This window comes from Pezoporus flaviventris, unplaced genomic scaffold (assembly GCF_033815535.1).
Source record: "Pezoporus flaviventris isolate CSIRO_AGI_PZ_B2104156 unplaced genomic scaffold, CSIRO_AGI_Pfla_v1 ptg000066l, whole genome shotgun sequence".
In the NCBI taxonomy this organism is placed as follows: Eukaryota; Metazoa; Chordata; class Aves; order Psittaciformes; family Psittacidae; genus Pezoporus; species Pezoporus flaviventris.
The window spans coordinates 24,297,442-24,325,185 of NW_026892614.1; the positions used below are offsets into that span (position 1 = coordinate 24,297,442).

The 27,744-nt window shown below is 40.3% G+C and overlaps 1 protein-coding gene across 2 annotated transcripts in view; it reads right to left on the reverse strand.

Moving 5' to 3' along the window:
• The window catches only part of CNKSR3 (CNKSR family member 3), a 58,682-nt gene that overhangs the window by 17,936 nt on the left and 13,002 nt on the right, over nucleotides 1-27,744 (reverse strand). For both annotated transcript variants that reach the window (XM_061471548.1, XM_061471547.1), the window contains 3 exons: nucleotides 10,442-10,605; nucleotides 2,769-2,971; nucleotides 1,022-1,109 (listed from right to left, as the gene is read on the reverse strand). In XM_061471548.1, coding sequence (XP_061327532.1) covers nucleotides 1,022-1,109; nucleotides 2,769-2,971; nucleotides 10,442-10,605 — 455 coding nt within the window. The remainder of the gene's footprint in view (nucleotides 1-1,021; nucleotides 1,110-2,768; nucleotides 2,972-10,441; nucleotides 10,606-27,744) is intronic.

The following is a 27,744-nucleotide window of genomic DNA, read 5'->3' on the forward strand; positions in this document are numbered from 1 at the left end:
TTACTGCTCTACTTCACAATCTGCAAATCTGTAGCTGTAAATCACTGACTTTCTGCAACTGCACATGCAACACCTAAACAAGAAGGGCATTCAGCAGCAAGCCAAACTTGTGCTTCTTTGAACTTACACTGTACTATCCAGACACTGTCCTTTCACAATGGTCCAACTGATAAAATTGGGTGTTATCATGGCTTGACAACTCACAGGATGTTTCTATCCTTTGACATCATCGCCTCAAAACTGGGAAAGAATCACCCATGTCACAGGACATGGTCCTTTGGAGTTCAAACAATATATAGCCACTAATGTACTATGACAAGTAGTACATTAGACTAATGACTACGAGCAAGTTGGGCTGGAACTGAAGTGTGCACACAGTGCTTCACACCCAAAGCAGCAGATTGCTGTCAGAACACGTTCAAAAACGTGCAGTATTACTCAGGAAGCAAAATTACATAATTTGCCAAGACTGTCACAGTTGCTATATGTCCTTTTAGCTGTTAACAACATAAGCACCCTTCACAGAGCTGATAAATGGAGTTTTGAAACAAAACTGTGGTCTCGCACTACTGGTGGAAGAAGCCAGGCTAGCAGGGTTTGAACTGCAAAGGTGGCAGCTCCTTCCCTTACTTGCATCATTTTCCATCTGATGGATAAAACACTCTGTACAGGACAACACCTAGGGAGTCTGTTTTTCAACATGTTCAGAACTTGAAAATCTTTAAACATAGACCAACTGTTTTGAAAACTAAACCTCTTCCCATTAAAGCTCAAGAAAGTGAGTAGCCTTTAAACCACAGTCACTAAAGACACAGCCAGCAATAGCAAAATTGGAAATTGAGTTGGGGGACAACACACAACTGAAACTGACCTTCATGGACCTTTCAAGTAAGCTGTCATTTCCAGATCTGCCTTCCAATTAGGACCCTGCACACAGTGAGAACATTACTTCCCTAAACACACCCCCCCCCCCCCCCTTCCTTCCCTTTTGGAAAGCAAAGTGGAAAAGAAACCAGCTGACCTTCTGAACAGTAGTAGTGAGATCCAAGCAGAGCTGAATGATTCTGTTCTTCATTGATGAAAAGTCAGCAATACCTGTAAATGGGGTCCTGCAAGAGAAAATTCCCTTTAGATAAAAGGGACCGGTGTTCTCCCACCCTACCTTACCAGTGAGGAATAGCAAACAAGAGCAAGCGTTACAATTCTGACATCCATGCAAGTTTGAGGATACAGTTTTATAATACAAGTATTCCTGCATATTCCTGACTGCATAGTCCTGCTCCGTCCTTGCACCAAAATTGGTGAATGTCTTTGATGAGCAAGTTCAGAAAGCAAAACCAGAAGAAAAGGTCCATTTTCCAAACTACAGTTCTCTCAGCTGTGCGCTCATGTCAGATCACACTGACTGTTGTAAAAATCACACTCGTGGGCCTGCCAGCGAGTAGACATCTAACTCCCACATCTATGATTACTAAACCCCGGGGGGGGGGGGGGGGGGGATCTCTAAATGAAAAAAAGAAAAAAAATGGATTTTCATATTGAGCCTCACTGTACCTCTGTGTGTAAATCTTGGAAAAGGATCATTATAGGCAGAGCAGCTTTAGAGCCTATAGAATCTCACCTCAGACCTTCCAGACAGCTGAAAGAGCGAGAAGGGGGGTTGAGAAGCAACCCCAAACATCTTGCTGACTGAGATGCAGAAGAAATTTAGGGCAAGCTACCAGCAACAGGGTAAGAGGAGAGGATCAAGCGAGAAGCACACTGTTAACATCACTGCCTGGACACAGAGCCAACTGCTAGGTGAAGGGCAGGGATACTGAAGGATAAAAGGGCTCCTTGTTGCAGTACCCATGAAATTTTCCTCCTAACCCTTCTCTTTGGGAAAGCTGGCAAGGGTCTTGAGAATTTACATTCATCTGCTATCATGGACAGCATCCCTGCCAGCAAGCAATGGCTCTAGTGACTGTTTGCTTCCTCTGCAGCTGTCACAGAACAACTCTGGCTCTTGTCAGGGGAAACAAACCCCACACAAACACCAAATTGAACAAAGAAATAATTAAACAAAACACACATCCATCCCAATTCCTGTCCTACCCCTCACGAAAAAAATATGGCAGAGGGTGTCTGTCAAATCACAGAGCTAAGGCCACAATTTGAACAGAACACTAACAATTTTTTACAAAAGGACCTGGCAATGGCAAGTAATTTAGAAGGTAGGATGAGGGCAGGGGAAATCACATGTGTGAAAAACTGACCTGAACAGGAAGGCTCCTACTTTTATGAATACCGGTTTGGGTACAATGTTAGCAGTTTCATTGGTTTTAGTAAGACTGGAAGCACAAAAGTAAATACCCTAGATTAAATTTGTCCACTAGAGCCCTTCTGGCAACACCAAAGAAGAGGTGAGATTATAGAGTCACTGACTGGTTTGGCCTGGAAGAGACCTTAAATATTACCTAGTTCCAACCCCCCTGCCATAGACAGGGACACCTTCCACTAGACCAGGTTGCTCAAAGCCGCATCCAACATGGCCTTGAACACTTCCAGAGATGAAGCGGCCACAGCTTCTCTGGGCAGCATCTTTCAGTGTCTCACCACAACAGAATGTCTGGAGTAGAAATTTAAAGATGCTACCTCTAGTTCTCTCCATATAATATAACACCATAACTGCATACAGATCTTTACACCCAAAGCATCTAGAAACTGCTCTACAAGGAGAAGCAAGTCATTATGGCAGTAAAATCAAAATATAAAGATTCTATTCTTACCTGTCCAACCATGCAAGCAAGGCTTTGGCAGCACCAATAAGCTCTACCACAGAAGTAAGGAATTCATTGGGGGGCTTGCGAGAGGTGTTTCCATCATAATTTGAGTTTTTCCTACGGCTGCTGATGTAATTTTGCAGATTGTTGGATGATGCTCGCAGTTTGAGAACCAGGTTCTTCATATTGTCTGTTTCAAGGCCATAGTTCTGCAAGGAATAATATTGAGCTTGATAAATCTCCTTATTGAGCCCTCCTTTATATTATACTGCAAGTTACAAACTTATGTGGGATGAAAGTTCTGAGGATGGAGGATCTTTTTTCTTTTTTTCCTCAAAAATGCCTTCTAAGACTTTTCTACATGACAGCCACTTAAGAATAGTTTTGTACATGCCAAACCCCTTCAGTTTCTGACATTAATGAGATTTGAGAACACTTTTCAGTCAGAATGAAGTTGCAGTCTCCTACCAGAGGGCATTTACCTTTCAAAACGTGGTTGGAATAACATGATTGTGTTGCTTCTCTTTTTGCTAAAGGAAAGCAAATGCTGTTTTTTCTTAAAATATTTTCTATACTGTGGTACATAAACACTGGAATAACATTTCATTCACAACTAAATATAAACAATCTGGCAAGAGATAAAAACATCAACAGGAAGCAAACGTAATTTCACAGTCACAAGCTTGAATAAATATTTGGATCACAAGTTTTCAGTAACTGTGCTCCTTGATTACAGCAGTGCAATGATTGGCAAGTTTGAGGACTGTGTTAACTCTATATATAGTAATTAAAACCATCCTTCGATGTTGTATTTTTCATTCAACAGCACCTTCATAAATATTTGAAACCTAAAAAAATCTGTAAGTACTGCCTGCAGCTTCAACTTTGCAAATTCAAATACAACCAAACCACAATCCCCAGGATTAAAACCCAATTGGTTTTATGTAACACATTGATCATCTCATGCTAGACATGTCAGAGACGCTACATCTGTTCTAACGACAACTTAATTTTGTAATCAAGATTATCTTCTTTGTCCTGTCAGCTTGCAAATGTGGGAATTAAGTAGCAACATGTTGCTATGTTCATTTTTGAGTTATCCCACCTTGCAAAACCTCTGTGGACATTTTATCAAAGTCTCAGAAAATGCTTAGTTCTGAGAGTGAAAATCACCACCCAAAAATACAAGACAACCATGCCTTTCTCTATTCTCTTGCTCCTACAGACTCTTACTACCAACCTCAAAGTTCCATAACTTAGTCAGGTATTATACTCTTTCTCCTTTCCTTCTTAAAAAACTAAAGCAACTAAAGCAAATCTTAATTCCATTCAGTTCCAAGCTTCCAGGGGTTTCTGATGCCTCCACTCACAATCACAGCATCACCTGTCTGAATGGGAGCTAGGGAGGTTTCAGTCCAACCTCCTGCTCACAGGCTCAGCTGTGAGCTCAAACCAGCTTGTTCCAGTCAGGTCTTGAAAACCTCCAAGGGTGGAGACTGCAGAACCCTTCTGGGCAACCTGATCCATCATCTGACTTTACCTAGAGTAAAAAAGGGTTTCCTTACATCCAGCCTGAACCTCTGATTTCAACTTCTGCCCAAAGTCCTTCATCCTCTCGCCATGCAACACCATGAACAGCCCAGCTTTGTCATCCTGTCAACTGTGCTCCCCATCACAGTATGTGCTAGGAATTTGCTGTTAAGGTCTCCCTGAAACCTTCTCTTCCACATGCTAAAGAAGTTCCAGGCCCTCAGCCTCTCCTCATGGGTGAGTAACCCCAGCCCTGACCACCCTGGTAGCCCTCCACTGAGACTGCACTAGCTCATCTACCTCTTTCCTGTGCTTGGGAGAAGGGTCATATATAGACTAATGAGTGCCAGGTAAAGGGTGATGATCACTTCCCTCCCTCTTCCATTAATGCAATCCAAGATGCTGCTGACCGCCTTGCTGCCGGGGCACACTGCTGTCTTGTGGCTCCATTCCCTCCAGTCAAGCACCCATAAAACCCGCTCTTAGACTAAGTCATTTACAAAAGACAAAACAGAGCCCTCATCCTAAAGAAAACCACCAGTGTAAGGAGAGGTTTCAGCTATTCAGCTACCTGCAAAAAAAAAAAATCCACCAGCTCCTATGGATAAAATCCAGGGGGTGTAAGTTACACAAATGCCTGCCCTCCTGCCCCGAGCAGGCTTGGCAAGGAAGCACCCTTAAAGTGCAGCCAGGAACGGGGGTCGAGAGGATACATCCAATTTAAAAAAATGCCACTGCTGCAACAGCAAAGGATATCCTTAAATTTTCCAGGATCACAGAGAGGGAAAGATTTGGATTACTAAATGATATCAAAGTACTTGCATACTGTCATGTGTGACCTTATCACCTTTTAATTAAAACAGAGGAAAAAAAACCCCACCACTCACACACAAGACCATCATTCAGATGTATCTCTTACAGTTACTTTTCTCCTCTTCACAGGACACTGCATATTAATCTATTTTTTGAGGAATACTTTTTCACCAACAGGACTGGATGTGGGGTAAGTTCCTGTGACCACAAAAGTTTGAAAGTAGCCATGTGCCAGAAATCTCACCCTTTAGCAAGGGAATTAGAGGATGCTGATCCCCCTTCCTTCCATAAAGGGACAGAAAACACAACAGATTCTGTTTTCTGTACAGTGGTATTGCCACCTAATGACTCCCATCAGAACTTGAGAGACTCTCGATATATTTAAGTATCTTCAGGTCTTTCTTTCTGTCATTCAGATGCAGAAGTTGCGCCCAGCACCTGTGGGTGTCTGCAATTAGAGATGGCACCAGCATTTAAATGGACATATGTTAATATACCGCATCAGATTTTGGCTTTGGCCCTAAATCATTCACATTCTCCTTACCATAACACTTTCACCTTATTTATACAGCAGGTCAAAATGGTGTGACTTTTCCAGTTCAGCTAGTTTTTTAATAATTCTAACAAGTAGTTCTGTTTCGAGGTGGACTTCAGCAACACAGATGTTGCCTCTGGAGATACACTGGCTCCAGCTTCAGACTGCAACTGGCCTCCCCAACAGCCTATCAGGAGCACATCACAGCCAAGCTCTCCAGTCACTGCACTAAGCTTTCCTACAGCTTCCCCCAAAGACTTTGCAGAGTGCACTAGACAGTGCACTGGCAGTCTGTACTCCAGGAGAAGTCCTGGCTAAGCACCATGCCTATCCAGCACAACAGGGAGCACGCAGCTCTTCAGTACAGATGACTGAATTCTTCAACTACAAGATCAGCCCTGAGGAATGAACTTCCCCAGAACAAAGGGTCATCACAACCCGAAACACCTCACTTCCAGAGGCAAGCCAGTCTTCTAACCTGTTTGAAGTAATACATAGAAAGCATTATGCCTCTTCACCAGATACAGCAATATTTCCATGCAAATTGACACTATCTGAAACATCTCACGTTACTTATTCCTGCTCCTTCCCTTGCAGTGTCCAGTTTGCTGGGAAGGCTGGTTTAGGTAACTAAACCATTCAAAAACATCTATTCCCTTTTTTACTGTAGTGTGCTCTCACCTGGTTTAGGTCCCTGAAATAGCTCACTTCAGGGTCAGGTAAGTGCACGCACAAAAGATCCCTAATAGAAGGCAGCAGCTGACTTGGATTAATTTGACTTGTCATGGAGCAGTAGCCCCAGATCAGGACAGATAGGAATGCTGATAGCACAGCAGCTTACTAAGCAGCCTTCTCAGTAGCACACACTTGAAGCGCAGAACTTGGCGGACTTTTTTAAAATACTTCTAGAGGACTGAGGCTACAATATTTAACAGCCTATTTAAGCAACCAAAAGGTTTTAGATGTTGCTCATGAACTGAAGAGCACATTATGTTTTCATATCACTCCCAATTTCAAGCATCAAAGTTGCTTTCATCAAAACATTGGCCAGTGGTCAGGAGCACCTTACATCAAACATTCCCAGCTTGTTACTCATTAACCTGCAGAGCCACATGCGGGGCTGGGAGGGAGAGACAGCATGTACACATGCACAGGGGAGCACAGGCACACAAGAGCATGCTCTTTCTGAACACCATTGCATTTAATGAGAAAAAGCACTGACCAAATAATTGCTTAAGGTCAGGCAGCCAACATTTTAAATAAATAAATAAATAGCGTGGCTAACTGAAGTCAAAAGAGCACAGCAGTTGTGACAGGCTCTACTACAGCCCAGGGGCAACATCCCCTTTCCCTTTCACAGCCATGTGCATGTGCCACAGTGCAATGAGCTGGATCTGCTGGCTGACCCACCTGACAACCAGCTCTGGGGGAAGAAAAAATGAAGAACAGACTGAATGCCTGCTCAAAAGCTGATCTGTCTGATTGCATGCCTTTATTATAAACACTAGAGTTAACATAAGGCACTGTCACAGTCACCTAATTCTTGCTCTCTCCCCTTTTAACAGAAATGCATTCTAAAGAATCCTTTGGAGTCCCAGACTGCCTAATAAATATCACTAAGTTTAAAGCCAAGACATCTAGAAAACTGAAATATTATGAGGTGGTGCAAAGATGTGGTTCTTCTGACAATGATTAGCCACTAATAAGTCTTCATGCATGCATGTTCTAGTTTATGTTTTGAAGATTTTTTTTGTTGTTCTGTCAGCATATTTGCAGGGCATTACTGCCAGTGAAATTATCAAAAATACAACACTAAAAACTGGTTTTTTTGGTTGGGGGGGTGGTGGTGTTGGTTTGGGGTTTGTTGTTGTTTTGTTCTTGGGCTCGGGGGGGTTTCTTTCTTTTTTTTTTGTTTGTTTTTGTTTATAAGACTGCTTAAAACTGGTATCTCTTCATTCTAACCTCAAGAAAAATCAGATGCTTTTATGCTTCCAAACTCTTCCATCATACAGTGTCGATAAAGATTCACAACCCTAATCCAAAAAACACATTAAAAGGGAAAATATTTGCATACAGTTTCCCGTTAATGTTTGCATTGTTTTATATTTATTAAGCCCAAACAGGCAAGACTACTCATCAGGGAATAACAAGCATCCAGTTTTCGCCACTGCTCTAGATGCTTCTTGTCCCAGTTTTTGGCTGAGAAAGCTTATTTTCTGGATCCCTGCTGCTGCTTTTGTGATTTTGCATGAGTTTAATAAGCATACTTATGTATGTTTGTTTCCCCTTCCCCAAATATTTCAGTCAACTAAGAAACGTCTTCCTCCCACCCTTTTTCTCCCCCAAGCAAATATTGTCAATAAAAAGATGGAGGTCCTCAAGTTGATGTTTCTTTTTACTCTCTGAGGAATTCAGTTTCTCTGATAAATCCTCTAAATTCCTTAAATAAGCCTTCAACACCTGTTCAGAACCAGCACAAGACCAACAGACACATGCGTTCACATGAAGTCTTCACTTTTTATCCCTGTCCACGTACTATCCCACTGCCTCTTCAGCTACAGCTTTGTTGCATATGCAGCCACTACTACGAGGAGATGAGGGAACACTACCTCATCAACCAAAGCAGCAGAGAAAAATGCATTAATTTCTCTTTCAGCTATCCTGGCTCTAGAGTTTACTTACTAGAGCACGAGACAGCATAACTGCAGACATATTTTCAGCTTGGCACAGTAACTGCCAAAAAATAATAATAATAAAAATTTTAAAAAACAAGTATTTGGTGGTTTTTCTCCAGGAAAGGAGAACCTTCACACTGTATTTTTACAGCTGATCTACTGAGGCTGGGAAAAAGGTCTGTATGGTCAATGCTTGAAAAGAGTTACTGCAGGAGAAAGGTGTTCCAAGACTGCTGCTTCACTGCATTTAGAGCTGTAACTGTTCTTGTTGTGTAAGGGAACCAAAGCACTGATCTGAAGGAAGTTCAGCTGGGAAACTGCCAAGGCAAAACTAGACAAAAAGGGAAATTCTTCTTACGGACTCCATGACTGGAGAACCAGAAAAATAAATCCCCAAAATAGTTCCTCTGCTTTCAAGGCTCCAAAATGTAGGCAAATGCTACCATATACACACACACACATAAAAATAACCCCACCTAATTATGTCAATACACACACCCATTTTCAAAGAACTAATACAGATGGAACAGGGAAGCCTTTGCTCCCTCACACAGAGACAGCAAAGTAAGAAATTGGCTGTCATTAGACCTTGAAACACACCATCCCCTCAGCAACAATATCAACAGTGATTTTATAATAACAATCCCAAAAACTCAAGGGAAGGGGCATCAAGAAGATGAAAAAGGGCAGGTCTAACACACAGAAATCCTTCCTCCACCTCTTAATAGAGAACAAGGACATTGCAGCTGCAATACATGAATTCTGTCTAATACATTAACTTGAGCTGCATTTCACAAAGGATCTCCAGAAATGAGTCTGAGGTCAGAACTTTTGTCTAAAAAGGAAATTGGAAGGAAATTGTAGGAGATAAAACACAGCTTTAGGTTCTGGCATTCATCCAGCTTTGTTCATTTTATGCTAATATTTTTAAAAGTCAGAGAAAAAAGTGCCTTCGGGGGCACTTGCCACATCCATTACTTGAGTCAGGACTGTATACAGCACAGTACAGATCCCCTCAGCTGCCTGATAGATGATTATTCCTTCCCACAACATGAACTGCATTTCAGGCTAACTCCATTCTTCTGTTAGATTTTCAAGTTAAATGGTAAAATTGTTTTATAGATTAAATATTGAAAGGAAATACAATGTTTTTCAAATACAAGAGAAACTCCTTGGGAAACATTTCAGATTGTATGAAGCGATTTCCTTAAATACACTCCTTTCAGGTTTTCCAATGTTTTCCTGGTTATGGAGTATAAATGATCCCTGTAGCACCTCTGCAGCAAATAAAGCACATATTACAAAGGCAATAAAGACTCTCCATTTTAAGAAGAGGATGCTGAGGCACTGCAGGTCTTGCCTAATGAAGGGCAAGCAGGCCAGTGCTGGCCAAGGAATCAACAAGCAGCCTTTCCCACCCTTCTCGCTGATGTAATCATATATACCTCTGGCTCTCATTTGCTGTGTTACATCAAACATATCTTCAAGACTGTCTCCAAACTACAGCTTTTAAATAAAGCCTGCACTAGCAAAACAATCTGAAATGTATTTGTTCTTTCCAGAGTGTTTGTTTTAAAAGTATCTGTGCGGTTATGTATCAGGAGTAAGACAGAGGAACAGTTTAACTTCTGAATCCAATGGGAGTTGAACCCATTACAACTGTAACCAAGTTAGTAAAACATCCCTCATCTCAAACATTTTCTTCGCTTTGTATGTACATTACAGAATTGTCCTAAATCCATTTCAACTGATACAAGGAATCATTAACAGCTGTCATTTCAACAGTATATATTCCATTTTCTTTGACAAATTCACTCTACTCAAGAGAAATTTTAATCACTCTGCTCACTAACAGAAGCCAGAAGATCTAACAATGCTACTCAGATAACTTCTTTCTTTAGAAGAGCAGCCAAATTAATTAGCATTGCCTCTTATGAGGAAAAAGTTAAAAGAGCTATTAATATAAAGCTCGTGAGAATTAAACAAATTCTTAATTTTTTCTTTTACCATGATGTGTAGCAGAAAGCAAAAGACAAGTATTCCAGTTTTATCAGACTCGCCTTTGTTATTCACCCAAAAGAGCTCTTTAAGAAATTCTTTGCATATCTGTTCACCACTTAACTAACCAGTGCACACAGGAGATCCACAGCCTCTAGAACCAGTTCCTGGTGTCCAATTCGTGAGATGCCCAAGTCTTCAAGGTCCTGGTGAGAAATCTGTAACAGCTGTTCACCATTTATCTTCTCCCGTTCAAATTTATGGACATACTGCTGCAGGCAATCATCCAGGCCTACCAAAACACAAAAGAGGGAAGGAGATGTGATTACAGATTTGTCTTTTTTTTTCTAATTGTGAGAGAGGGGGAAGGAAACAACACCAAATCGCAACCCCACAAAAACAAAAACAAATCCTGTGAAAGACACAGATTGCAAGTTCATATAATATGTGATGTCAAATGATGAAATAAACTTGCAGTGCAATTGAAGTTGTACCACGGGCAGAACAAACAAAGCACTCAGGTTATGTGGATCTTTGGGTCACTCAAGTCAATGCACAACCTGCCTGATCCTTCTGGATCAATGTTATCAGGTAAGAATGTATTTTTGGTTTCTGCATAGAATAACCCAAAACCCTGAAGGGCAAGCAAAGCAACAACAGCAAAAAAAATGCAACAGGGCAAGGCAAGAACAAAGATCTTGCTCAAATTCTAGTTGGACAAGTAAACAAACAAAAGCACAAAACTCCAGTTCTCCATCCACTTATACATAAAAGGGCTGAATGAATGATGAGAGGAAAATAGAACAATCAAAGCCAAAGCCATCAAAATGATGTTTGGCTCAAGTCTCATTAGTCTCATGATTTACAAGAGTCCACAGCTTCCTGAATCAGCCATTCCTCCTTCCCCTCACTAAGGATTAATGGCACTCACTAATAAGAAATCCTATTCACTTTTGTATCTATGAAGTATTTTTAAAACAGTTTAGAGTATTTTGTCCCAGCAATATCCCTCAAATCCTCCCTTTAAATTGTGATTCTATAATCCTGTTCTCTACAGTATCCTCTTCCCAGTGATTAAAGAAAAGATTTCTGGTTTTCGTTTTGTTTTATTTAACTAAGCTTCATGTGTTAATCATGTTTTTTGTGTATTCTTATTTCCTCTGGTCTTAAAGATCCTGTGAACAGCAACAATCTAGGAAAAACAAACTTTGGATGGATGTGTTATTTTAAAGATGATGCAGAGCTCTTGATGCCCTGCTCCATTTCAACATCTTAGCTTGAGCAAGAGGAACAGATCCAATTAGGCCTGTTTTATAGAAATACACTGTAAATAGCTGACAAGCAAAAATTCAGATTACACATTCAGCATCTACTTTGTAGCATTCACAATAGTTATGTTTGCTTGACCATTCAGTTCTTCAAAAATTGAACCTTTAGCTGTATAAAAGGATGTTTATCCATGGCACTGTCTCAAAAGGAAGCCACTGACATGGACAGGATGTTGAATTGTGCAGATGAGAAACATGAACAGCATCCTGATTTACAAGGAAATTAGAGCCAGAAGACCAGCACCCAATTCCACTTATATAGCCACAGTAGCAGCCTGGAAAATAAGCACTCCCTGCACACCCTACTGCCAAGAAAACACTCAAGACAAATCACAAGGGAGTTCCAGAAGTCACATGAAATAATCTCGTTTCATAACAGCAGCACAAGCAGTCACCACTGCCTTGCACTGTCTGGTCCCAGCAGATCTGTAGATTAAGGATTTTCAAAGCCACAGGCTTAGTTAACACATCACTTGCCTTTTAACTCTCACTCAGAAATTAATAAAAACAGGCACCCTGACACTTAACAGTCACCCCTTTACATGACTCGGGCAAGCATAATTATTACAGTAGATCAAAATCTGGCTGAACAAGCTTGACTTGTCCACATGCAGAGCTACTAGTGTGCACAGCTTGATTTTCAAGCATAATTATGAATGGGAAAACCTGCATGCAAGATGAGCAGAGTCTCCCAGGGCTACAGTTGTTTGGGGTTCACTCTTGTTTCTTCCCATCTGTCTTGGCAAGGCCACATAAATTTTGAAAATTGAGCCCAGTGTTCTCTTTCCCACAGGCACCAAGTCCCCCCTTAGGCTATACAAACTCTTTTCCCAGGAAAAATAATAAAAAGATCTGGCCTTCATTATTTAACAATTTATTTTTTCAAAACAAATTCTCAACCAGGGCTGACATACAGTGAACATATTTGGCATTCCTAATTTTTATTGCTGTCTTGCAGACCACTGTTTCCCACCATTTGCCACTGTAAGCCCATAGTTTCCATTAAGAATAACACAAACACCTAAAATAAAACACTTTATTCAGCATGCAATGAAGTTTTCTGTTGTAAGGTTTTCTGGATGCAGTGTTGCTTTTGCCTACTATCCTTTCTGTGTATTGACTCAACTTTCTAGATCCTCATTCTATGCTAAAACATGAGACTCAGAGTTATATTACACACACACCCCCAAGAAATACAAGTACAGCTTTCAGCTTGCTTTTTTGAATTCATGCTTGCCTGTTCCTTGAAAGTCTATTACAACTTGAACAGCTACCTCAAATATTTTTAATGAGACCTTAAAAACAATACTTCTGCAATCACACCGTATGACTGTATTTTATAAAATAAAATATCATAAAAATCACACAAATGTTAATTCAAAACAGCCAACACAGATGCACAGCAGCTCAGCTAGAGATGTATTAAAATGACCAAAACTATGCAAAGCAGGAAGTGAGGACAGACCCACACATTCATAGCAAGCATTCACTAATGGTTTAAGATGAGCTTACTAACATTAGTGTTATTATTTTTTACAAGGAAACATATGGAAAAACCTTAAACATTTTAATTGAGATTGTAACCACGTGTATGGTCTATTGTTTAATTTTCTCTCATATCAACTAATGGTTAAACATCATACATAAACCAGAAAATTCCTATTTTGTCAAGAAAGAAAAAGGGAAGAAAAAACCCTCATAAATCAGTTCAATAAACTAAACAAAATAATGCTTACGTTTTTGAAGTCATTATTCAAATGTCACTGGTCATTTTTTTTCCTTCATCAAAACATCTCAGTTCTTTCCATGTATTTTCTCTGAGCTTCAGAGCCTCATGCAGACTTGGTATTGTCCTTTAACAAAATCTGGATATTTTTGAGAAACTTAGATGAATTGACAAGCCTATATTACTCAAAAAGACACTTTCTTACCCGCAGGGTCACTGTCAACAGTGCAATATTCACAGGTTCAAGCAAGAAAAGATGTCCTGGGTTCAGCAGTAGCAGTCATGTTTCTCCTCCTTGGTAGCTGGTGCAGTGCAGTGTTTTGACTTTCAGCTCGGGAACAGAGCTGATAGAGATGTTTTGGTTTGGCCAAGGACTTTGTGAGCCTCATGCTCTGCCAGGGAGGAGGGGAAGCTGGGAGGAAGCAGAGACAGGACACCTGACCCAAACTGACCAAAGAGCTATTCCATACCACAGCACGTCATGCCCAGGATGTAACTGGGAGTTAGCCGGAAGGGCTGAGAGACTGCAGGGTTGGAGGAGGTATCGGTCGGAGCTTGGTCGGGCTTGGGGGGGGAGTTATCGGTCAGCGGGTGGTGAGGTGTTGTATTCTGTTCCCTTGTTATTTCCTTTATCATTATTATCATTGGTGGCAGCAGTAGTGATTTGTATAATACCTTAGTTACTAAACTGTTCTTATCTCAACCCGTGGGAGTTGCATTCTTTTGATTCTCCTCTCCGTCCCTCCGAGAGCAGGGGGAGGGCAAGAAAGGGGGGGAAGTGAGCGAACGAATTACCTGACTGGGTTTAAACCACGACAAAAGAGTTTTCTCTCTCTTATTTTTTAACACCACAATTAAGACTGACATTGGAAAAGATGTCCATATTTGTCCTTTACCCAAACAGGAGCCCTTCTGAAGTCTGATCTATTAATTTTATGCTCAAAGTATGTTTAAAAAGCAATTGTCTCAACTGCATATGAGAAATAAAACTTGCACATACATCAAAACCATGCACAAAAGATAATCCTCCTTCCTACTTACATAATTTTTCAAGAATGAGGGAAGATGGAAATAGCAATTGTAGAATGTTACTCAAGTTTTACAATGATAGCCGCATTGATTTTTTGGGAAGGGAGGGAGAAAAAAAATAGTCTAGTTAGTGTTATTCCTATCATGAAAACCCTTCTGAGGAACTGCGGTGAAACAAACAAAACTCCCAAATTTTGGCAGGTGTAGAGATGTGCAATAGATACTAAGAACTGTCTAGACTTTTGTGTCTAAAATAACCTCCCATGACTATGCAAAGCACCCCAGAAGACATTCAATACGTTGCATTCATGCAAAAGCACTAGGAGAGAGCTTACACTTAACAGATTTCCACTGATACCCATTCTCTGTTTCCAAGATTAAGAAAGATATTTTGAATTAGAACTGGGGAGGCAAAAAAACTCTTTGAGGGAATTAAGGGGGAGGCTTGGGTCCAAGCCATAACTATCAGTTTACTATTCAGAGAGAACATTTTTACTGTTGATAGATGTCAGCCATCCAGCAATGACATATCCCAAAGTACTAGAGATGCGTGCTTTATAAGCCGAGTCATTATGTAGCTCCGTGCTTTTTTCTCACTTCTGTGCAGGACATCACCAGATAATTTACCTACCATAAAACAGTAAAAACAGTTTACTAATGTATTACAGCCACAGGTCCAAAACCAGCTGACTTGCCATCTCTTCTTTCTGCCTACCATCCCACTCTCTCCTCTTGTGAAACCATAGAGTCTATACACTTCAACATGGCAAGGCAGGGAGGGGCCGGAAGCAAGGAAAAGAAAGGAGAGATAAACAGGGCAAGGAACCGAGGAAGGAACATTTAAGGGGAACTGGAAGGTAACAGGGATCATTTTCCTTTAGTTCAGGAACTTGAACAGAGTCTCAGGTTAGCTTGTGAAACATCAAAGCTGTCGAGAGGAAGTAGGAAGAGCACAAGCCACTTGTACAGAAGAACTCATAAGTACAAGACCTCTTCCACATAGCACCACCATAGGGATCATCACTGTCTCAATGAAATACAGCCTTATTTTATGAATATGTACTCTTCTCTGTTGGGTGTCTCTAATAAACTGCAAGCACCTCATGTCTTGAGGTAGCACCAAGGTTCAATTACAACTCCCATCCACTCAAGGAGCTCCCCTGGACAGCTAGCAAGGTGGGACTGCTGAAGTGTTTTTGCCTTATCACATTAAGAAACACACATTCAAATGTTTCAAGAATCCAACCTTTCTACCTAAGAAAGTCGCTCTAATTCTGGTCTCCCCTTCTGTGTCTATTCAGTCGCCATTTCTAGTCTCCAAAGACTCCTTGCACACACAAACTTCAATGCATCCCCCTAAGCTTTGAAATATCTATTTTAGGAGAATCTTTGATATACCCAATGATACATGCTACTGTACTATCATTTATATTCAACATTTTATAACTGTTATAGCAATAGATTCCTCCCTTCATTTCCCCCATCTATTTCAGGACTGGAAGAAATTAAAACAAGAACAAGCATGAGGGAATCAAGGCAGCAAATGAACACCAAAAAGAAAATGCTACTTCATAAGTGGGTGAACCAGCACCTAAGAAGGCAAATTAAAGTAGGGGAAAAGGGTCTGCAAGACAGCTGTGAAAAGCTGAAGCATTTCCATCAGACAGGTGCAGGGTGAAAAGGAAGAAAATGCAAAGTTCAACAAGAAAAAACCCAAACATGCAGTTTTCTTTAATACAGAAAGCAGTGGGAAGGTTGTTCTATTGTAACACCACAGATGCCATTCTCCTCCTGCAACATTACAGACAGAGCCAGGAATTTAAGAATCCTTTAAAAAGATGATGAAAATAAATCTAGAACAGTCAGTGGAAGCTTAATTCAGTAATTATTTGAGCCTAGGTAAGAACTGACTTTCTAGGACCCACATGTCTGAATGTTTTTTAGCTATCATGACTGATTTAGCATTTATCTTTCTACAAGTTTTCAAAACAAAAGTTTAGTTATCAGGTGGTTTGAGCCACATGTAAGGGCCGGAAAAGAGCTCAAGTTTGCTAAGAGCTTAGTTTGCCAAGAGAAAATAAAAGCTTTCAAGAAATCTTTGAATTACTGTAAAACAACCTTCCTTGTTCAATTCCTTAATCCAAGTGGTTTCACAATCACTCATAACAGTGCCACCATCTGACGCATCAATCATTAAAAAAAACACCAAAAAAACACCACAGAATTGAAGAGCAAGAGCTGCTTATTAACAGCACAAAAGGTTTCCTGCATGAACCAGCTTATTTATAAAATAAATTCTCATGTAGTCAATTGTAAGCAACTCCTCACTTTTCTGTTTAATCATCTGCATCCTAACCAAGCAGGCACAACCTGTTGCCTCAACAGGCATTAGGTCTAGTTTTGCTGAAGACAGACATTGCCTAGAACTGCCAGAATGGTACAAGTTTGTTTTTTGTCTCCCACTTCATACAGGGATGGAACCATAAAAACTGCTGGCCTCTGCTTGCCATCAGGGATGCAAAGGGCAGCTCCCTCATGAAGGTCACAGCAGGACAGAGGGAAAGGGCAAAGCTTTCAACTTTGATAATGACTGCTTCAGTGTCCCCTCTGTAATCCCCTCTGACTGACAGTTGCACAGAAAGCTTTTTGCAACATGTTCCTATTTTCAGTATTTCCAGCTAACATATTTAGCCTGGAAAAACAGACTACATACACATGCATTCACACTACCTCAAAGTAAATCTATTCATTCCATTCAAATCCACCCATAAATCTCTTAGATCCTTTTGAATGCAAAACTGAAAGCTTTGCCTTGTAATAAAAGAACTGGTGGGTAAATTTGGGTTGTAAACCATCCCGACGAGAGGGCTATGGAAACTGTGTTTAACCTTTTGTTGCTCCATATAGTGTAATCTCAGACAGGTCTTATGCTGTGCTGTACTTTTTACCAGTCCTCCCTACAAAGCTATTGATTTAGACCATTCCAACAGTACCCATTATCATGCTCCAAAACTGTAAATTTGAGGACAGCTATAAGCTTCAACACTTCACAGGGTCAATCATGAAGTATGTTAAGAAAGAATCAAAATCGTTTTCATCCACACACTTGCTGAACCCTTCTGAGAACTCCAGCAAATTTGCAAGGCAAGACCTCTCTAGAGAAGCCAAAAAAACTCACTCAGATTTCCCTCACATAATATTTTCAGGAAACTAAGCAGACATGGAGTAAGAGAAGAGTCTTTACAGAAAAAGAGAGACTACAGGGAGGAGGAGGACACAATGAAGGCCTGCAAAGCCAGAAGCAGCACAGAAAAGCAGAAAGAGCACAGGCTGTACATCATCTCTTTGAATAAAGGAATTAGGGAGAGCCAACGAAGGTAGCATATAACAGGCCCAAACAAGCAATAGAAGAGTGATTCTTCACACAGCAGTATGCAACAAATGTTCAGCATCCACAGAGGGTCAGAGGACAGTTCATGAAAGAAAATGTCACATAAGTCATGTCTGACTCTGAAATACTCAAACAGAAATGGTTGAAGGGTTGAGGAAGCCTACAGAAGGAAACAAACCATATGTCATCTGTCCTACAATCGTCCTTAACATATCCCTTTTGGGCAAACATTCAGGATGGGATACTCAGGTAGACAGCACAGGACACACAATTTCCACAGCTGTGCCATACACAGCACCAAAATGTATATTGCAACTTCCTTTTAATTACTTTTATCCTAAGACTTAAGAAAATTATTACCTCTTTGCTAGTGAAAGCTACTAGTGGTATTGGTATTCACTGTACAAGTGACATAAGATTTTTCCCCAAATGCAAAAATTCTATACAGATAAAGAGAAGGTGGTGGGTGGGGGTGAAGGAAAAAGTTAAACAATAACACTGAATTGTGATATCAATATACACCAAAGCTATAACCAAAGTTCTAGCAATACTAGGAAACAGATCACAAGGAATCATACAGATGCTCTTATGGGTTGTAATCCAGCTCAAGATATTAACAGTGAGTGGAAAATTACAAGAGTTAATTTAGAAATTGTACCTTCAGTTGACAATGAGTGAACTTATATCAGGACTCAAAAATAAGTCATGAGTGAATGGCAGCATACAATAAACTGAAATAAAAAACAATCTATAATAAATGAAATATTAATGGTATTTCATTCCAAAAGCTTTTCAGCCAGAACTCAAAGTTGAGTTTGCTTTCTTTTTCACAACTCTTTTACAGGGAACTCTCTTCTTTTTTTTTTTCTAAAAAAAAAAAAGAAAAAAGGTGTGCGGGAAGGGAAATCTATTTCTACTATTTTCTATAGGGGGCTTCTTGTTATGACATAGCTGTAAGGCTTCAAATTAAAGGCAAAATTAAAACCTAATGCTTTAGAAATTGAAAAGTGAGCTGTGCTGGCATTTCTAAAGGGGAAGAAAAAAAAACCCAAACAGAGCCTCCACCAGAAGAGGACTGCTGACCAGAGACATACAAAGGATGGAAAAAATAAAATTGATGCATATAGTTTTTTTCTGCCAACTTTTATGTACATTCTCTGCCTGTGAGGATTAAGCTCCACATCATGAAGTAGCTTCACAAAATACAACACTTGATTCTTAAAAGAGAAAACCAAAGCACAACTGCATCACTCACTGACCAGCTATGTTTGGCAAAAGCATTCTTTCTGTACTTTAAAAGATTTTGTTTGGCAAACTAAATAAGTGAGATGGAAGCAGAGCATAGCCATATGTTCTCTGAGATAGACCTGGCACTTTAAGTTTCAACAGAACATGTGATGAAAGCCAACATTCAGCAAACATGTGCTAAACACTTCAAAACAGAGAACACACCTGCCTGGGGCAGACAAGCCCAAATAGCTTCCCAGCCAATACCACAAGATGTCTTCAGGGACACTGCTGACAATATCCTCCCTGACTTCACAGCAAAAACAATATCCTACTTGTGGCAAGACGCAACTCACATTCATCCCCTGGGTATACTGCAGCATGAGCACGGCAACACAAACCTATATTGTAGCTGTAATGAGGCACTTAATCAACATTTATTGCTCAAGTAGCACCCACTAACTACTATAAACTCCAAATTGAAACAAGAAAATATCTTTTTGCCCAATGTACTAATGCATGCAAAGACGTGCCTATTTGTCTGTTGGTTGCATTTAAAATAGCTATAATTAAATGGGTTTAGAATGGCTCTCCACTGCCACAGAAGCACTTCCAGCAAGTATGACCCAGATCTTGTTATTCTTCTTCACTTTAAGTTTTTGCTATTATAGCTAAATTATTTTAAAGCCACACAGCCTGATATTGCATATTGTAGTAGACTACTGCAATGTCAGAAACATTTACACTCAATTGCTACTAAAAAGGACTGTTCTTGGACTAATTTGCTCAAACTCTTTTGACAGGCACCGTGTCCAGTGAGCATACATTCGTGTTTGTCACAACCTAACAAAATCATTTTGCTGGTGAAGACATGACTGACAATATCAGCAAATACAGAGCTTTTAGTACAGCAGAAAAGTAATCATTCAATGTGATTTTAAAGTCGCATGCATGCATTATGGGAGGCAAGAAAGACGATCAAATGGCTGTGGTGAGAAATTCTTTAAAAGGCCTAAAAACACTGACAGCTCTTTCCTACACCTTTAAAAATGCTCTTCTGTCTCTTTTTGTTGCTTGCAACTGATCTCAATGACTAATCAAAAGGTGTTGCTTAAATAGGGCAGCAACAGAAGTTACTTCATTACACCAGCATAGAGTAGCTTCATTAACTTCACTCAAGCAATGACTGTAGAACTGTTCCTTATACATCAGGATAAATTAGTGTGTCCTACAGGCTATTAGTGACATAAAGCATCATTCTCACATACTGTGTTAAAACTCATAACGAGTTTTTACTGAAGTTTCAGTGTGCAGACTCTGTTCCATCCTGGGCTTGAAAACCTCACTCCTCTTGGATGCTCAGAAGTTGTTTCCCAATACACATGGGCTCAAAGAACCACTAACTCTTTCTCCAGCAGGAAACAAAAGCAAGTGGTAAAATCATAAATGGAGAAAAACATATGATTCCAGGATTCCTTTTTCTCACCCCACTAAGGCTTTTTCTTCATACTAAATACATTTTAAGACATGCTGGCCAATACGTTTCAGATTATCCTCAAACAGGATTTTGCAGCTTCTGTAGTCAAGGTAGGTCTGCTTTTCTCTCCCTCTGAAAAACTAGTTTGTTCTAGTGATGTAAGTAACAGCTTTGCCTAGGCCCAGTATAATTTTGGCAGGAATGAAAGGCAGAGCCACTGAAAGCTGCAGTTGAGAAAGATACACAGACAAGACCTTTGTCCCTCACAGTGTACAGTGCTGGGCTTTATAAGAAATTAATCCAACTCACCATATGCCCTCTCCTGTACAGAGCACATAGGGTGACTACCTTGGAAACAAACCAGTCATAGGCATATCACAGACTTTGTCTCTTCTGCAGCTAGGTGACAACAAGATCCGAGGTAGAAGAGCAAATGCCATTTCATCTTCAGGCTGGTCTAACACCCGAACTCACTCAGTAAGGAGGGCACAAGCAGGAAGACAGCATGACCTTAGAACATTCACTTCCTTAGATCCCATATAGCATAGAGGGATGCATAAATGGTTACTGCCAATGCACTTTCATCCAAAACTGAGGTAAAGCACCACCAGAAATGAATTTGTCCCAGCCACTGCACATCTTGACAGGAGAAGGCAAGCTGCAGAACTGCCTGTGCTCCAGCCACTGCAATAGGACCTTTATAAGCTCAACAGCAGCTTCAGCTGGCATAGTGGGCTGTGAATTGGGAAAATATGTAGGGAGGACTCAACCTGGTCTGCCACCTTTGCTGTAAAATTGCTGCAAAGGACTAGGGCAGAAAGTTGCAGACAGATGGGAGATGAACAGCAGGACGTGACACAACTATGGCCAGCAGAGGTCATCTAGCAGAAACATGACTTGTACATAGTGAGACCCCCATGCTATTCCTCACTGGACTGACTGCAGACCCCACTTACAGAAAGGTGTATTTCCTCACACCCATTAAACAGCTCCAAAGAGAAGCCTGAAAGGTATCTCATTTCTGCTACTAACAGACGCAGATGTTTTCACTAAATCAACGCAACCACAGAGGAATACATTTCCCAGAATTTTCCAACTCACAAAACCATGCTGAATTTGCTGGGTGGTTTCTTTTTTATACCACTATTCTAGCACACTCGTTTTACAGGAGAACTTCTACTCAAAACATGCCTTTAAAACACTTCACCATTTTGCTTACAAAAGTATAATAGCACTGAACGTAAAATAGTCTTTCTTAATGCTAGCTGTGGTGTCATCCACAAGATTTCAGGAACCAGACTTCTTTTTAATGAAAAAATTTAATTTTGTTTTATTGTTCCTGTGAAATGCATATTACAGCTTAATCCATAGCAGGAATATGGAATCATTTAAGCCTCCTGAGGCAAAAACTCTGGAAGCTGTCGAAATTACAGAATTAGGACACAATCTGTAAGTCACGTACAGATGAAGACCACCTTTCTAGTGTCATTCTTCCCATCATCCATCCTACTTCTCACTCAGCATCCCTGAACCCCTTTCTTTCTCACCTCCACCATACTACTACCCCCTTGCCAGAAAACCTTCCAGGTCCTAGCTACAGCAAAATGGTCGACAGAGAGCCAAAACAGAGGTGATGAGGGGCCCCACTGCGTGCTCTGGCTGTGTCTGAGCATCTTCTAGGACTCACACCAGTTCACCAGAGAAACACTGCAAACCACAGCCTGGACAAGCTTTGTAGTGGACCAGCATATACCACTCCCAAGGCACTAGTGCACAGCCTGGCAGCAAACTACACCATGCAAGGAACAGGATATGGGAAATACACAATCTAGGTGACATTTAGGAGGAACCAGTGCTGCAGGGCTGTATTTGGAACCATGAACTTAATGAATACAAGGCACTTTAATGACTTATGGGATGTTGGACAAGAGGCAGTGTATGCCACAAAAGAGAGGACAGCAACAGTGGTGTAGGATGGATGCTTACACAGCTGCTTATAGAGATAGCATGTTAATACACAGTCCTACAAAGTATAGGTGAGAATTCTATTTGCCTCTGAAAGTATTAGGCCAGAGACAGGGAGGATGGAGAAGATGGGACATAGATGGACAAGGTCTCTGCACCTAACAATGAAATCCCTTCTGCAAGACACTTCTCTCTCTGTAACCCAGTGCAAAATATTCAAAACTCACCAAGTGCATATACTGCCCAAGCTTTCAAAACTGGCTTATGTTGTGTCATATCAGTGTCCCAGGCTGCTAGTCAGACTGGTCTTCTGGGTCCCAGATGTTATTACCATCAGTCATTTTGTATAATATTGCTTAAAGTAAAGCAACATTTCACTTCTTACTGAGGAGTATGTCCTTGGCAGGTTTCACCCATCCTGCATCTCCTTGCTCCAGTTTTTCAAGCAGTAGACATAGGAAGTTAAATTTGCCAACAGGCAGCTCCCCATCACCGTACTTTACTAGTTCACCTAACTTCACTATTATTATAAAGTAATTCACAGCCAAATTTAAGAACAATTTGCACAGCAGCACCAGATACGGGAGCACTCCTGGACAATTTAATAAGGCATTCCCCTTATAAAGTCTTGTAATTTCCATTGTAATGTTAATGTATTTAGAGTAACACACAGTTTACATCAGCTCCATTGCAATGATGAAACTGCAAGGTGTCAAAAATTCAAAGCTGTCTGAACAAGGAATATTTCTGCTTCAGAGGGTTAGCCTCAGTAAAATACAGCCACCTGTATTTCCACCAGTATTATCTTTTGCCTACTGACACTTCAAAGCAATGCTTCTTCAGTTCGTTATTCTCATACATTTAACAATTCTCTGACTACACATAAACATACCAGTGTAAACCCTGTAAACAGTTTTTCCTTGTACTGAGTTTTTTTCTATGTTACTATCCATTCTTTTTTTAATAAAGAAAGTGATAAACTAGCCATTTAGCAGCCCTACTTCTATAAAAGTATAAAGCAGACAATCTCCCCTTAAGGCTTTAAGTTCTGTATTTGCAAAACAGATGCATGAAGGGATGAAAATCCTATAAATGGTTTGCATTCTTAATGTCTGATACAATTTAGTCCTTGGGGAGCATCTGCTACTTGTCTACGTGTGTGTATGTGGGAGATTGCATACAATCTTTTACAATGGGGCCCTGAACATGTAACAGTACTTTAAGCACCAAAAATAACCTACAGTCCTGCTGCTGTATTAAGAGCAGTGATCAAAATGTCACCTATTAAACTTTTGCATCACTATAAGATTGCTTTTCCTCACTCTTCTTGGTTGCTTTTTTTACAAATCAATAAACCCCACAGATACTTCTTGCACACTTACATTGATTCAGATCATATTGCAGTAGACCCTGCTTTAGCTACCCCCAAGTACATAATCAGGACATGGCTGTTGGACAACAACAACAGGAGGCACTTGTTAACAAAAAAGTCTTGCAGACAAAACTCTGCAACATAACGTCACTAACCTTGGTTATGAAGACACACTAGAGAAGTTGCAACAGCAGAAGGAATGACTGCACTTATTGTTAAAATAGTAGTTTATCACAAGGAATTAACTTGATCCAGAAATCTCCGAAATAGGATAGAAACAAATGGATGCAAATACTGTCCTAAAATCAGTGGGTGCAATCATTTTTGCACCTGTTTATATCAAATATGATCCCCTCTCCAGTTGCTATTTCCAGGGTGATTTGCACATTCATTTTTTACTTTTCTTCTACTTACTGTTCTTCTATTTACCTGTCAAATAGCACAAAATTTTTAAAACCTCAAGAATCCTGTTGGTGCTCAGAGATTTTATGCTGTCCACTACCAGCTACTACAACTTTTAGTGGATTTTGCAAATTAGTACAAAGAGTAGAAATACTGAAATGTAATACTGAAAAGTATATTTCATAAGCACTGTAAAATTCTCAAAGCTTTGCTGGTCCTTGAAATTCAAATTTTGAAGAAGCCTAGCCACTTTATTCTAACACATACCTATCTTGTCTTCAACGTAACTGTCCAGTGGAAAGCTGAAATATGGTATCTGCTCCTCTTACCCTGATATTTTAAAGGAGTTATAATTACCATAATCACAGAATGGACTTACTAGAGCCATTAATTCAAAATACACAAAAGGTTACAATATTCCTTTTAAAAATTACTTTTTTTTCCTCTCTCCCCCCTCTCCCTTTCCATCTTTAAAAGTTGCACCATTTTTGTAACAGTGCTTCTGATGGGTAAAAAGGCTGTATGAAACTGAAAAGCATAGAAAACTAGAAGCTGTTTGCCTACTAAAAAAAAAGATATTGCATTCAATCCAGAAATCTCATAAGTTTTATTTAAATACAATTTTAAATAAGTTTTTTATTTTAATTTAAATTTAAATAAGTTTTATTTAAATACAATTGTAATTACAAAAACTAATACAAGTTATTAGTTTGTTTTGACCAAGTTAAAGCTGCCTGAACAGCCTCTCTCCTGGATACATACTTGAGATAAAGTATTACAGAGTCTGATTTCCAAGCCACCTAGCTAAAGAGAGCAAATACTGTGTTGAAGCTAGAGCTTATTTCCACAGCTTGGACTTCTGCAAGTTCAGGTGCCACATGGTTAATACTGTGTAGCAGTCTCCAGTTAGTGATCAAATTTTCAAACTTCCAAATCATGTCAAATTGCTTTTTGTGCCCAAGGACATAGTTGGACGTGTAAATTCAGAAGCAGTGTGCTATTTTGTATGTGGAGAAAGAACATGCAACCAGGTTGATCTTCTTCAACCCCTGAAATACTCTTATTTGTTAATTATGCAGTGATGGCCTTTTAAGATGGTGATTTATGTAAGCCTGTTTGATCACTATTCATCCTTGTTCTTCACTTACAGGTACTGTAGTGACTTTATTTACACCTAAGTTAATCATTAGGTCTTGCAGGAGGTGAGGAATAGCAGGGGAGGGCAAAGGGTGGGAAGAGAGAGAAAAAGGAGTGCAATTTTATAAGTTATCAAAACAGCAGCAAAGAAACAGTATCTCACACAAATACTTTTTCATTAGGCAGACTTGGCTTCACAATCCCACTCAAGAGACTGCTACTGAGAGGATGGCACCAGTCACATGTGCTCTCTACCAAAGCCTCCAGAAAAACCCACCAACTCCAGCAATGCCCCCACCACAAGGACCCCTCAGCAGAAAGCTGTGAAGTATAAACTTATTTCCAGACTGTCACCACAAAGGCTACCAGGTGCTCCTGTCTTCTGCTTACCATTAGCTAGAAAAGAATGAGGGCTCCCCTCACGAAGACTAATGCAATTCATCAAAACATTTACTGCTCTTCATCACTTCTATAAGCATCTTCTTTACCAAGGAAAAAAGTCCCAAATCCTCTGAAAACCTGTTATAAAACAGTCAGGAGACAGTGAGGCTGCTCCTATCCAAGTAAGACCAGTGCGGCAAAATACCACTTGGGAAAGAAGACCACATAACAGGAAAATACCAGGAATAAAAGGAAATATAGCCTCAGAAGGAAAGATGAAGAGAAACTGCTATCGAAAATTTCAACTGAGACATTCCCCCAACAGAGACCATTTAACTGACCTTCAAACAGTCACACTGCTTCAGCAAGAAACCCTCTTTTTTTGCATTATTTTCCTAGCTGTGTTTATTTCAAATTGACAGAAGTAGCAGTATCTCAAAGGCAAGCAATACACAGAAGAGCACTGCTCTACCACAAACAAGGTAACATAAAAGCCTTCTTATCCACAAAGTTAGTCTCTCTAGACATTCCATCCCACTCATGTGAAATAAGACAGATATTTCTTCCCCTGTCCTCTCCCCCACCCCCCCACCCCCATTTTTAATTTTAATAGATATAAAACTGTCATCAACATCTTGGTCTGCAGACACTAAACTTCAACTACTGCTTCCCCCTCTCATGCACACATGCTGAAAGATGTTGGAATGAAAGCCACAAACTAAAAACATGCATTTACCTGCAGATCAGAGCTGACAGCTTTTCCTAGAGGGAACTGGCAGGGTCTGGGGAGCTTTGGGATAGAGGGGAAGAACCAGACCCCCACCCAGCCTCACTCCACCTCCATGCTGAAATCTCCAGCGAGGAAAGCATTCAGAAACAACTGCATAGTAAAACTCACTAGCAAAGCAAGAACCCAACCTAAAAAACAACCAACCCATTCCACTCAAAGACAAAAATCTAAACGTCAGCCCACTTTAACCAGAGCTGGACTTCCACCAGCCCACACATCCCATCACCAAGCCTGTGCACATCTGGTTTACTATTGCTAACAACTTCTTTACAATTCTCTTCCAAAGGAATAAAATGGAAGTATAAGCACAGAACTCAATCATATGTAATATGAATATTAATCACAGTAATTACACATGGAGTAAGGCAACACAAAAGCATTGTCCCCTTTGAAGCATTCTCAACTAATCTGGCTGACACCATGGCTTATCAACTATAACAGGTTAGGTGCCTTCCATGGGGAAAACAGCTGAACATCTTTGCAGTAAGTGACATTTTTATACTCCTCATCAAGTGGGGGGAACAAATAATAATAATAACAATAATAATAAGCCTTTGCTGGCCCTAAAAATGAGTACCATCCTTCAGCAAATAGGTCAAGCACAAGGTCATTTTTTCTAAAAGCTCAGTTATAGTATACCCCACATCACTTGTTTGCGTCTCTAGCACATGCAGACATGAAGCTTGTGCGCCTGACAACTTTATGTGGTTAATAGTTAATACAGCGCAACAACCCCCCGCCCTAGGGCCTTCATCTCAAACATGCAATTAAGAGCTTGCCTTTTAAAAGTTTCAAGGTTTTTGTGGTTGAAGGAGTAGTTCATTAGTCACAAGAGCTCCTTTTCTTGAACTCTGATAATTAACACTCTGATGCCTGTTCCCACAGTGGAAACAAGAAGCAACATTACAAAACTGCCTGCCTCTTGGCTCCCAAGAAGAAATGCGGTGATCCCTTTAATTTGGTTTGGCTGCCTTCTCACATCACCATGTGGAACTGTTTTGGCTGACTGCAGCAAGGTACATTACTCACATCTGCCTCTCCTTTGTGTATGCACCCTTGCTAACACTGTGATTACTGTCACACCCATGATCTAGTCAAGGAGCAGTTTGCTGTAAGGCAACAGCTGATGTAGTTACCAGATAGTCAGCCTTTTAGACGACAACCTCCTACACTATTTCAAAACATTTATGCCTAGCACCTTACAGT